Source organism: Schistocerca cancellata, chromosome 2, assembly GCF_023864275.1.
Source record: "Schistocerca cancellata isolate TAMUIC-IGC-003103 chromosome 2, iqSchCanc2.1, whole genome shotgun sequence".
NCBI lineage: Eukaryota > Metazoa > Arthropoda > Insecta > Orthoptera > Acrididae > Schistocerca > Schistocerca cancellata.
In genome coordinates, this window is record NC_064627.1 from 288,771,013 (window position 1) to 288,783,831 (window position 12,819).

The 12,819-nt window shown below is 40.1% G+C and overlaps 1 protein-coding gene across 8 annotated transcripts in view; it reads left to right on the plus strand.

Moving 5' to 3' along the window:
• Positions 1 to 4,057, plus strand: part of LOC126161642 (gastrula zinc finger protein XlCGF62.1-like) — a 55,086-nt gene extending 51,029 nt beyond the window's left edge. For 3 of the 8 annotated variants that reach the window (XM_049917615.1, XM_049917613.1, XM_049917611.1), the window contains one exon: positions 2,850 to 4,057. In XM_049917615.1, coding sequence (XP_049773572.1) covers positions 2,850 to 3,672 — 823 coding nt within the window. In that variant the 3' untranslated portion in view covers positions 3,673 to 4,057. The remainder of the gene's footprint in view (positions 1 to 2,849) is intronic. The other 5 variants (XM_049917616.1, XM_049917614.1, XM_049917612.1 and 2 more) reach the window with 3 other exon arrangements.
• The last annotated feature ends 8,762 nt before the right edge of the window (positions 4,058 to 12,819 follow it).

Sequence of the window (12,819 nt, forward strand, 5' to 3'; positions counted from 1 at the left end):
CTTCCTAAAATCCTTCATTCAGTTTAACCATTACCAATTTGATTTCCACCTCCATTCTGATCCTGACATATTGCGAAAGGTTACTCAGCATTTAAGGCACTGTGTGTGTATTCAGGAGGTGTGGGGCTCTAATTCTCATCTGGTTAATCATATTTACACTTTCCCCAATTTCTGTGAGTTTTGTAAGGCTAATACTGGGATGGTTTGTGTGGGAAGGGCACAGCCAGTATCCTTCCTCATCTTTGACCATTCTGAGCTTGTGCTCCATGTCTAATGATATCATCATTATTAAGACATGAAATCCTTTTCTCCATTTTTTTCTGTGACTGGACCCAGAGCACATACATTTCATTTGTTCTTACACCATCTTCATCCATTCCTGAATAATGGCTGTATTGAGAGATGCTACATATAGGTTCCTAAGCTTGTTACTGGCTTTCTTTATAATACTCTAAACATCATAGTCAAACATGTCAATCATGGAGGCCAGAACTCCACCAAACAAAACCACAGAGAGCCAGTTTCTATCAGATGCTTTGTAGATGGATGAACAACATCCTGCTGGAACATACTCTTCTTCAGGAGCTATTTTTTTACCACCACTTCCTCATAAACCTCTTGTGATAAGATTTTAAGGAATTAATGACATTACCTGCCAGTGGGCATTGATTTAAATCAATGGGAAAAGTTGAAAATTTGTGTGGGACAGGTATTCGGAACCGGGTCTCCTGCTTACTAAGCAGATGTGCTGACCATTGCACCGTCTGGACACATGGTCATTATCACAACTGCACTGACAATCCTACTAGGCCTCCCATCAGACCCTAGTTATCAACTTATCCTCACACCATTGATGGAGTGCTCCATGCCCTTTGTCATCGTTACTTGTGCCATTTTGCCAGTATCCATAACAGTTTAAGTGTGGTGTGCATCTGCATGGAAAAGATCAGTGGGCATCCTTCCCTTAATTATAATTAAGATGAGGACAACCACACATCACTCCAGTGTGTATGTACACCATGCTCAACTTCTTTTGGGAATTGGTGAAATACCGCGAGTAATGAGGATATGGGAGGGGCACTATGTCAGTGGTGTGTGGATAAGCTGAGAATTTGCATCTGACGGGAGGCATGCTAGGATAGTACTTCTTGTTGTGATGACTGCTTTGTCTGGATGGCACAATTGTCAGTGTATTTACCTAGTAAGCAGGAGACTCAGGTTCGAATCCTGCTCCAGCACAAATTTTCAACTTTTTCCTTTGTTTTAATTTAATGCCCTTTGGCAGGTAATGCCATTAATTCTTTTTTTTTCTTGATTCATATTGGCTGCAGGATCAAAATGGTGTCTGTTCTTTCTGTTCTCTGAAACAGCACACACCATATATGCTCTTATGATAAAACTGACTCTGTCTAGAAATAAAAAGTAGGGCAACATGATGCTGCCACTTGAAATGGTGCCGAGCTCATGGACACAACTGGGAAATTTAGTTGTGGTTACAACAGGAATGTCCTTACGATTGTAGGTTAACCAGTTCAATTCACTTGAGCTTGCCTAGGGAGTGCCTTCTAACCTGCCTCATTCTTTATTGTCCTTGAGAAGGTTTTGTGTTTTGATTCTTTTTTCCTTGCAGCCTCATGCCAAAATAAATTATTTGTGATTGGAAGATGAAAAATTGTTATGATTTGGTAAAATCTTGATTTTTTCCATAACTGAATTGGTTTGTTATTTAAAGTGGTGGTGTAACACTGTAAGTGCTTTCTGTAATCACAATACCTTGGCCAAGCTCTGGATTTTGCAAGTGTTTGTATAATCATTACTTGCTTCTAACCATTTAACTGATGAATTTAAGTAACCATGTCAAAAACATTCATGCAGACATAAAAGTTATCTCTAAATTAAATTCTCACTTTAGCTGCTGCACACTATGTAATATGTTCTTTACCTGCTTTTATTTCATATACTTTTTGTGTCAGAAACTAACAACTAATTGTAAACTTTCAATAGTGAATTGTAATTGTTATCCCATTAATCAATAACTGAGGGTTTGTTTCATTTCTGCAATAATAGTGTAGATTGTTCTCTGCAGTATGGATGTAATATATGTAAAGATAGTGTGTAGTATTATTCACCAAATGGTAGTCTTGTGAAGAAATGAACTTTGCAAACAAAGCGCTTACATTTTATTTCTCATGTACCAAAGCTGTAGTAAAGACTGGTTTCCAATGTTTGGTCTGTGATTAAGTCATATAATGTTTGTATATGTATATTACTTTTTCTTGTGTCAGATTCATATGTCTTTAAAGAATTAATATAATATGTTGTTATTTTAATGGTAAGAGTCAAGTTCTAAGGTTATGTAAAGCAGTACTAGATTTCCATAAAAATATTTAGATTGTTAGTCAGGTGTGACACTCTTGCTGTCATGAGGATCCATAGTTTCTTAGTGGATGCTCTCACTGAGCTCAGGTAGTGTAGGAAGTTAATTTTGTAGACTGTGTAGCCAATAACGGAACATATGGATGACTCTTTCCTAAGCCTTGAGGTTTTCTGCCTGGAATTTGCCCATTCATAGTGAATTTTTGTATTGGATTCAATACAGTCTAATAAAATCTAGCAAGTATGTACACTGATGAGGCATTGGACACTCATTTTCTTCCCCGCCCTTCTCCAAATCTGAGCTAATTCTCAATTTCACATGACCTCCACATTAACTGTATGTTAGGCACTAATGATCATTGTTCCTTTTTTATTTTTCAATTAACTTTGTTAGTTTTACCTTGTGCAGTATTTAATATTTTATTTATGCTACAGTAATGACAATTATTCTGATATATTTCTCTTTATTTCAGCAGCAGAAGTCAACAAGCCATCAATACAAGCAATGATGACAGTCATATTACAAGTGCTTTCGAAGATCAAGCAGAGCTTTCCAGCAGCAGCAGCAGCAGCAGCAGCAGCAGCAGCCAACAAAATTTTGTGCAGAATGTATCATGTGCAGACAAGGCCAGAAATTCTGTAGATCATGTTTTCAGAGAGGATGATACTATCAACATTTACAATGTGTATGAGAGGACATTCAAGAAAAAGGACAGTCTGAAGGTACATCCACTTTTTCGCAGTGGTGACAACTGCTACAGCTGTACCTTCTGTTGCAAGACATTCACCAAGAGTTATAGCTTAAAGCAGCATTTGCGTGTGCACACTGGTGAACGCCCATTCAGCTGCACTGAATGTAGCAAAACATTCAAAGCAGCCACTGCTCTGAAGTACCATATGGGGCTACACACAGGTGAACGTCCATTCATCTGCTCTGTTTGTAGCAAAGCATTCATACAGAATGGTCACTTAAAGGTGCATTTGCGTAGACATACAGGTGAACAACCCTTTAGTTGTACTGTGTGCTGCAAGAGATTCGTAACTACCACTCTCCTAAAGCAGCACTTGCCTTTACACTCAAGTGAACGCCCTTTCAAATGCACAGAGTGCAGCAAGAAGTTTAAATGGAAAGACAGCCTGACAAAGCATTTACGTGTCCACACGGGTGAGCGCCCCTACCGCTGCACTGTGTGTAGCAAGACATTCCAAGATAGTAGTAATCTAAAAAGGCATTTGCTTGTCCACTGTGTGAATGCTCCTTCAGTTGCAAGATCTGTAGTAAGATATTTGCAATGAACAGTAAGGAATACAGACGTGAATGCTTCTAGTTCGAAAACTTAGAGGCTACTGCATATTTTGAAATGCTGTTGGCTGCATATTGTCACACAGCAGTTACCTGATGGGAACTCTGTTAATGGCACATTTTTAACTTGTTACGAATATTTAAAAACGTTTGCAAACAATATGAAGAACCATATATCTGCAGAATTGCTTTGGTGTTGTTGTAATATAAAAATTATGTAGTTAGACAACTGCAAGCCTTTGTTATACAGCAGATTGCGTTATTTCTGGTGAATTGTACAGCTGACTGTTTTGTAACTGTGTGAATGGCAGATCAAAATTACTACCTGTTTGACTGCTGGAAGAACTTCTATGTCATTAAAAATGCCTTAAAATAAGAGTATGAAATGGGTATAGTTTGTTTGTGTGCAATGCATTATTTCATCTGTTCAGCCATAAAAAATATGACAACTGAAATAGTTCTAACTAGACCTACATCACACAGATTGGGAAATGATGGATACAGGACAGAGGTGGAAGACAACAAGATAACACTGCTACTTGAGCTTTATGTTTTCAGTTACTTTCAGTGGTTCTTGTCATATGAATCTGGAATAGCAAAGCTGAAATAAAATTAGAAACTCATTCTAATGAGTCATAAGCTAATAAGCCATTTGTGTGTCTGTGTGTTGAATGAACCATAGTGTTTCATAGTAAGTACTTAGCATTAGTAGCAGCCCTAGTAGAAATGCAAATTGTGTTCTTGGTTTAGGTCTGTGAAGTGACAGTAGACACAAGTCTTTGCAGCAAATGTGATCAGAATTATTACTTCAATTTTGCTTATAAAACATTCTTACACCTTTCTTGAATTAACCATTAACCATTTTATTCACCTATTGATTAGAAGTCTGAGGAGAAGGGACAATATTTTTCAGTTCAGTTCTCTATGTGATGATCATTGTATGGGGCACATTGAAAGTGTCAATGTTTGTTGTCTCTACTTATGAATATTACAGCACAGTATATCTGTCTCAATGTTAGGGTCTATACACACATACTTCAAATGCTTAAAGTATGAAAATACAACCCTCACTTACGTTTTTGGTGGTGTCTGAGAATCCATGGTCTTGTATATCTCCTCACAAGTCTGTACAAGACATAATGAGTCATCCGATGTGGTGCAGGAATTGCTACAGAAAACTCAAATGTGAAAATTGATGAGCTATAGGTGACCAGCAGTGTCCTATGGAAGAGCTAAGAAAATTGACACTGAGCCCCTTGCACTTGCCATCTTTTTTGCTACTGCCATTATAAAATATGTCACCAAAACCAATTCTCATCCAGATATTTGAGACCAAAATGGTACATATACTTGCAGTTACACCTGGAAAAGTATGATTGATTGTGAAGCTTCATCTGTTCTAAAGTCAGTGGTGACTCCAACAATAACTCACTCAAACAATACCAACACCCTTTGGGAATATAGAAGGTCACTGCCCCTGTCTACACGCTGACTGACCACCATCTCCTCCAAATAAAAGAAGAGAGAATTTCTGATATAGTTATGTTCTGTATTCCAGTTTAGTGCTTTCCCATGTGACTTGTATTTTAGTCAATCTCTCTCTCTCTCTCTCTCTCTCTCTCTCTCTCTCTCTCTCTCTCTCGTATCTCATTGATATCATAACATTGACAAGTCCTATATGAAAATAAGTTGCACTGCAGAAAGGTTCCTAAGTCACTAACTTGGATTCTTTCCTGTTTCCCATGAATAAGTGCTAGTATTGCCAAAACATTTACAAAGCTATAAAACAGCAAAAACGAGACGATGCTTGATGCTTCTCCTAAGAAAAGGAAGAAGGATGTTGTGAGAAGCGAAGAATATATTTTAAAAATGTAAATAGTGAAGCATACATTTCCTATAGCAGAAAGATAGTACCTCACCGACAAATACTGTAGGCTCAAAATGCAGGTAAATAGCAAGACGTTTGAGTTACTGATTTACTGCAGTTGAAACAGTACATTTCAGGAACAGTGTATATTGTTTCTTATCTGTGAAACTAAATATTTTATAATTCAGTGACAGGTACTCAAGAGACATTGTTCAAAGGCCAGCTTTTCAGATCGCTGTAAACAACAACGTTTAATTATCAATATTAGTATTGGTCATGGTGGCAGCATCCGGTACTTAAATGCACAATGGACATAAACAAATTAAATTCAGAGTTATACTGCATTTCACTTCTTTGCTCCAAGTAATAACATGATATTACAGATTTTCAGTTTTAGCATGAAAAGCTGTGTAGGCTGTGACACCTGGTATTACAGGATTGTGTTTGCTTCCTTAAGTTTAGAGATTTTTCACTGAAGAGGATGTGATGTTGAAGGCAGAAATGGAAGGAAAACCAGCTCGAATTTTAGAGTATGTGGTTGCCCAGAAAAGTTTAGTGTTTTTTTCTCCTGGCAACAAGTTGTCCTCAAAACTGCCCTGTTGTTGTGTTAGTAATTTGGGTAATAAGGTGATAAATCCCGCAGGCACATGTTCAGGTAAGTTAGCAATTAATGGCACCACTTACAAGGTTAAGATGAAAGCTCTAAGACAAAGATGGCTTGATTTTGGTGTCATACTGAGTAATGGTTTCCTGTGCTGGTTTCAGGTCGTGACCGATTTTCAGTCACACACTGTCAAATTTGGTGAAGTAATTCACCATTCTGGCAGTGACAGCACCTCACAGATGCGAAGTAGTTTTGGGAAGGGGCCAATTCCCATAAACTCCTTTGCACTGTGTATCTTGTAGTTACAATCAACCACCCTTATAACAGTAAACTTCTGCTCTGGAAGAAATCTTTGGTCGACAGTCAAAAGAAAATAGCGCGAAGGGACCATCTTTTTGGTTGATCTGCTCGTGCGGAGTGGGGTTCTCAACAGGGTATAGCTGCGTGTGAAACGAGTCCTCTATGAGGTAGAGATTGTGGGAGAAAAAGTAAGAATTCCAGTGAGTCTAGACAATTCTGGTACACAAAATGTAGTAAAACCAAGAGGAACCTTACTGGCCAAGAGGATAATGGACTGTGAAGAATCTTTCATGAAGAGAGAATTAACAAAAAGAGGGAAATTATTACCAGTTGGAGAAGTGTATGCGATCACACAACCCATTAAGCAACAGTTTCAAATCAAATTGTTTCATTTAACTGAGTCCAAGCACAGTTTGTTATACCATGTATTAGAGGAATATTCATGGTTGTTTGCTTCAGAGGCAATATTTGACTGCTACTGATCTTATATGCCAAGAAAATTCCTACCGGGAATGCAAGGCCAGCTGCCCAGAAATTGTACCAAATTCCGTGTCAGTTACAGTCTGTTGAGGAGGTAAAAAAGCCAGCAACAACTAGTTGTAGGAATTATTCAATCATCAGCCAGTCCCTGTTCAAGTCTTGTTGTAGTTGTACATAAGAAATCAATTAATGGCGAGAAGACTTCTCACCTAAGTGTAGATGTCAGAGCAGTAGCAAGATTGCAACCCATAACACACATCCCTCACCACATAATGACGAAATATTGGGCAGTTTAGGGAACTGTAAATCTCTCAACACTCTTGATATGTGCTCTGGCTTTCATCAGATTCCAATAACTCCTCAGTACCAGACAAAAGCCCACCCAGCTAGCCGCGTGGCCTAACGTGCTGTTTCCCGAGTGGGAAGGCATGCCGGTTCCCAGCACGAATCCACCTGGCGGGTTAGTGTCGAGGTCCAATGTGGCAGCCAGCCTGTGGATGGTTTTTAAGGTGGCTTTCCATCTGCCTCGGCGAATACGGGCTAGTTCCCCTTATTCTCCCTCAGTTACACTATGTCGGCGATTGCTGCACTAACACTGTCTCCAAGTACATGTTGTTGTTGTTGTCTTCAGTCCTGAGACTGGTTTGATGCAGCTCTCCATGCTACTCTATCCTGTGCAAGCTTCTTCATTTCCCAGTACCTACTGCAGCCTACATCCTTCTGAATCTGCTTAGTGTATCCATCTCTTGGTCTCCCCCTACGATTTATACCCTCCACGCTGCCTTCCAATACTAAATTGGTGATCCCTTGATGCCTCAGAACATGTCCTACCAACCGATCCCTTCTTCTGGTCAAGTTGTGCCACAAACTTCTCTTCTCCCCAATCCTATTCAATACTTCCTCATTAGTTATGAGGTCTACCCATCTAATCTTCAGCATTCTTCTGTAGCACCACATTTCAAAGCTTCTATTCTCTTCTTGTCCAAACTATTTACCGTCCATGTTTCACTTCCATACATGGCTACACTCCATACAAATACTTTCAGAAATGACTTCCTGACACTTAAATCTATACCCGATGTTAACAAATTTCTCTTCTTCAGAAACGCTTTCCTTGCCATTGCCAGTCTACATTTTATATCCTCTCTACTTCGACCATGATCAGTTATTTTGCTCCCCAAATAGCAAAACTCCTTTACTACTTTAAGTGTCTCATTTCCTAATCTAATTCCCTCAGCATCACCCGACTTAATTCGACTACATTCCATTATCCTCGTTTTGCTTTTGTTGATGTTCATCTTATATCCTCCCTTCAAGACACCATCCATTCCGTTCAACTGCTCTTCCAAGTCCTTTGCTGTCTCTGACAGAATTACAATGTCATCGGCAAACCTCGAAGTTTTTATTTCTTCTCCATGGATTTTAATACCTACTCCAAATTTTTCTTTTGTTTCCTTTACTGCTTGCTCAATATACAGATTGAATAACATTGGGGAGAGGCTACAACCCTGTCTCACTCCCTTCCCAACCACTGCTTCCCTCTCATGCCCCTCGACTCTTATAACTGCCATCTGGTTTCTGTACAAATTGTAAATAGCCTTTCGCTCCCTGTATTTTACCCCTGCCACCTTTAGAATTTGAAAGAGAGTATTCCAGTCAACATTGTCAAAAGCTTTCTCTAAGTCTACAAATGCTAGAAACGTAGGTTTGCCTTTCCTTAATCTTTCTTCTAAGATAAGTCGTAAGGTCAGTATTGCCTCACGTGTTCCAGTATTTCTACGGAATCCAAACTGATCTTCCCCGAGGTCGGCTTCTACTAGTTTTTCCATTCGTCTGTAAAGAATTCATGTTAGTATTTTGCAGATGTGGCTTATTAAACTGATTGTTCGGTAATTTTCACATCTGTCAACACCTGCTTTCTTTGGGATTGGAATGATTATATTCTTCTTGAAGTCTGAGGGTATTTCGCCTGTTTCATACATCTTGCTCACCAGATGGTAGAGTTTTGTCAGGACTGGCTCTCCCAGGGCCGTCAGTAGTTCTACTGGAATGTTGTCTACTCTGGGGGCCTTGTTTCTACTCAGGTCTTTCAGGGCTCTGTCAAACTCTTCACGCAGTATCGTATCCCCCATTTAATCTTCATCTACATCCTCTTCCATTTCCATAATATTGTCCTCAAGTACATCGCCCTTGTATAGACCCTCTATATACTCCTTCCACCTTTCTGCTTTCCCTTCTTTGCTTAGAACTGGGTTTCCATCTGAGCTCTTGATGTTCATACAAGTGGTTCTCTTATCTCCAAAGGTCTCTTTAATTTTCCTGTAGGCAGTATCTATCTTACCCCTAGTGAGATAAGCCTCTACATCCTTACATTTGTCCTCTAGCCATGCCTGCTTAGCCATTCTGCACTTCCTGTCGATCTCATTTTTGAGACGTTTGTATTCCTTTTTGCCTGCTTCATTTACTGCATTTTTATATTTTCTCCTTTCATCAATTAAATTCAATATTTCTTCTGTTACCCAAGGATTTCTACTAGCCCTCGTCTTTTTACCTACTTGATTCTCTGCTGCCTTCACTACTTCATCCCTCAAAGCTTTCCATTCTTCTTCTACTGTATTTCTTTCCCCCATTCTCTTATGCTCTCCCTGAAACTCTGTACAACCTCTGGTTCTTTCAGTTTATCCAGGTCCCATCTCCTTAAATTCCCACCTTTTTGCAGTTTCTTCAGTTTTAATCTACAGGTCATAACCAATAGATTGTGGTCAGAGTCCACATCTGCCCCTGGAAATGTCTTACAATTTAAAACCTGGTTCCTAAATCTCTGTCTTACCATTATATAATCTATCTGATACCTTTTAGTATCTCCAGGGTTCTTCCATGTATACAACCTTCTATCATGATTCTTAAACCAAGCTATGATTAAGTTGTGCTCTGTGCAAAATTCTACCAGGCGGCTTCCTCTTTCATTTCTTAGCCCCAATCCATATTCACGTACTACGTTTCCTTCTCTCCCTTTTCCTACACTCGAATTCCAGTCACCCATGACTATTAAATTTTCGTCTCCCTTCACTATCTGAATAATTTCTTTTATTTCATCATACATTTCTTCAATTTCTTCGTCATCTGCAGAGCTAGTTGGCATATAAACTTGTACTACTGTAGTAGGTGTGGGCTTCGTATCTATCTTGGCCACAATAATGCGTTCACTATGCTGTTTGTAGTAGCTTACCCGCATTCCTATTTTCCTATTCATTATTAAACCTACTCCTGCATTACCCCTGTTTGACTTTGTGTTTATAACCCTGTAGTCACCTGACCAGAAGTCTTGTTCCTCCTGCCACCGAACTTCACTAATTCCCACTATATCTAACTTTAACCTATCCATTTCCCTTTTTAAATTTTCTAACCTACCTGCCCGATTAAGGGATCTGACATTCCATGCTCCGATCCGTAGAACGCCAGTTTTCTTTCTCCTGATAACGACATCCTCTTGAGTAGTCCCCGCCCGGAGATCCGAATGGGGGACTATTTTACCTCCGGAATATTTTACCCAAGAGGACGCCATCATCATTTAATCATACAGTAAAGCTGCATGCCCTCGGGAAAAATTACGGCCGTAGTTTCCCCTTGCTTTCAGCCGTTCGCAGTACCAGCACAGCAAGGCTGTTTTGGTTATTGTTACAAGGCCAGATCAGTCAATCATCCAGACTGTTGTCCCTGCAACTACTGAAAAGGCTGCTGCCCCTCTTCAGGAACCACACGTTTGTCTGGCCTCTCAACAGATACCCCTCCGTTGTGATTGTACCTACGGTACGGCTATCTGTATCGCTGAGGCACGCAAGCCTCCCCACCAACGGCAAGGTCCATGGTTCATGGGGGGGGTCCAAGTACATGGACACCGTAATTACTCTACCATGCAAACCTTGGGGTTACATTCGTCTGGTATGAGACATTCCTGAGGAGGTCCACTGGGGGCTGAACAGCACAATAACCCTGGGTTCGGTGTGTGGTGGTGGTGGGGTGAGTGGACTGCTATTGCCTGTGAACCACTGAGGGCTACAGCGGGACGAACCCTCTCCGTTTTTTCTAGGTCCCCGGTTTAATACACCCAATACACACACACACACACACACACACACACACACACACAAAAAACCAGTCAAAACAGCTTTCATTGTGCCTTCTGGCTTGTATGAGTTTTGTGGATGCCCTTTGGCCTAAGAAATGCACCCACCACATTTCAGAGATTTGTTGTTATGAGGGTTGAAACCAGCTATCTCTTTGGTCTACTCAGATAATATAGTCTTCTCTCGAACACCCAAGGAGCAAGCAGAACCATTGAGAAATAGACTGGTGAAGTTACGGAATGCTCATTTAAGTCTGAAATTGCAAAAAGCTCATTTGCCGAAGTGCAAATACAGTACACTGGACACGCTGTTAGCTCTGATGGGGAAAAGCTTGACCTGAGGTTGTCAGAAGCCATAGAGAGTTTCCCTGCTCCTACAAATGTGAAAGAATTACAGAGCTTCGCGAGGCTAGCCAGTTATTACTGTTGATTAGTAAGATATTATGCTAATGTGACTAAACCTTTAAACAGATTATTGAAGAAAGAAGTAACTTTTGAACGTACTGTAGAACATAAAATCGCTGTGCAGATAGGTCTAGCTAAAGAAGTATTTATAAGTTCTCCTCTATTGGTGTATCCTGTCTCGGAAAAGTCATTTGTACTGTCCTGTGACACCTCGGAATTTATTGTAGGTGTCATCTTAAACCAAGAGCACAATGGCAAAATCAAGCCTATTGGTTATATATTTCTTAGCAGCTAAACAATGGAAAAGGAGTTGTTGGTTTTGATATTTGGTGTCAGCTATTTCAAATGTTATTTATATGGTATGAAATTTACTGTGGTAACTGACCATGCTACCCTGTTATGACTGTTAAATTTAAAAGATCCCAGTAGATGAATGACTCATTGGGCATTAAAGTTATGATTATGAAGTACAACATAAACCTGTAAAGCTGCACCACAATGTAGATGCCCTCAGTAGAAAGGTTCCACTAGTGCAAGCAGATGAAGTGCTAGTAGCAAAATTAAATATGCCTAAAGAGAAGATGCCAATTGCCAACAATATGCTACAATGCCTCAATTTGAGTCGGAAGACGTACATCGTATTGCAAAACTCCTCTTGGAAAATGTCATGGTAGTATATAAGTCTGTCATAGTGGCAAACAAGCTACAAATACTTGTGTTGCTACCCATTATTGGTGGACGTCGATAAGTATGTATGTGTATGGTTACCGTGTGCCCCAGAGGCACAGCAGACATGTTTGAAAATTGCTTTGTAGAACTTACTAGAAGCTTTGAGGCAGTTTGAAACAAAAGTTCTGGACATAATGTGACCCTTCTCGCAAATTCACCGAGCGAGGTGGCGCAGTGGTTGCACACTGGACTCGCATTCGGGAGGACGACGGTTCAATCCCGTCTCCGGCCATCCTGATTTAGGTTTTCCGTGATTTCCCTAAATCGCTTCAGGCAAATGCTGGGATGGTTCCTTCGAAAGGGCACGGCCGCTTTCCTTCCCCATCCTTCCCTCACCCGAGCTTGCGCTCCGTCTCTAATGACCTCGTTGTTGACGGGACGTTAAACACTAATCTCCTCCTCCTCCTTCTCACAAATTCAGCTGGAAAATAAATATAGGAATTGGATCACTTTACCTGATGTGTAATACTAGTGCCGATAGATGACATGACCGCAGAAACAGTGGATAAGGCTTTTGTAAACCACCTGATATTTCCTTCTGGTGGTTCTTACACTCTCTTAACCGATCAGAAAGAATTCTTATATCTTCATTATTTGTACGAATATGTAAACTGCTTAGAATTAGAAAG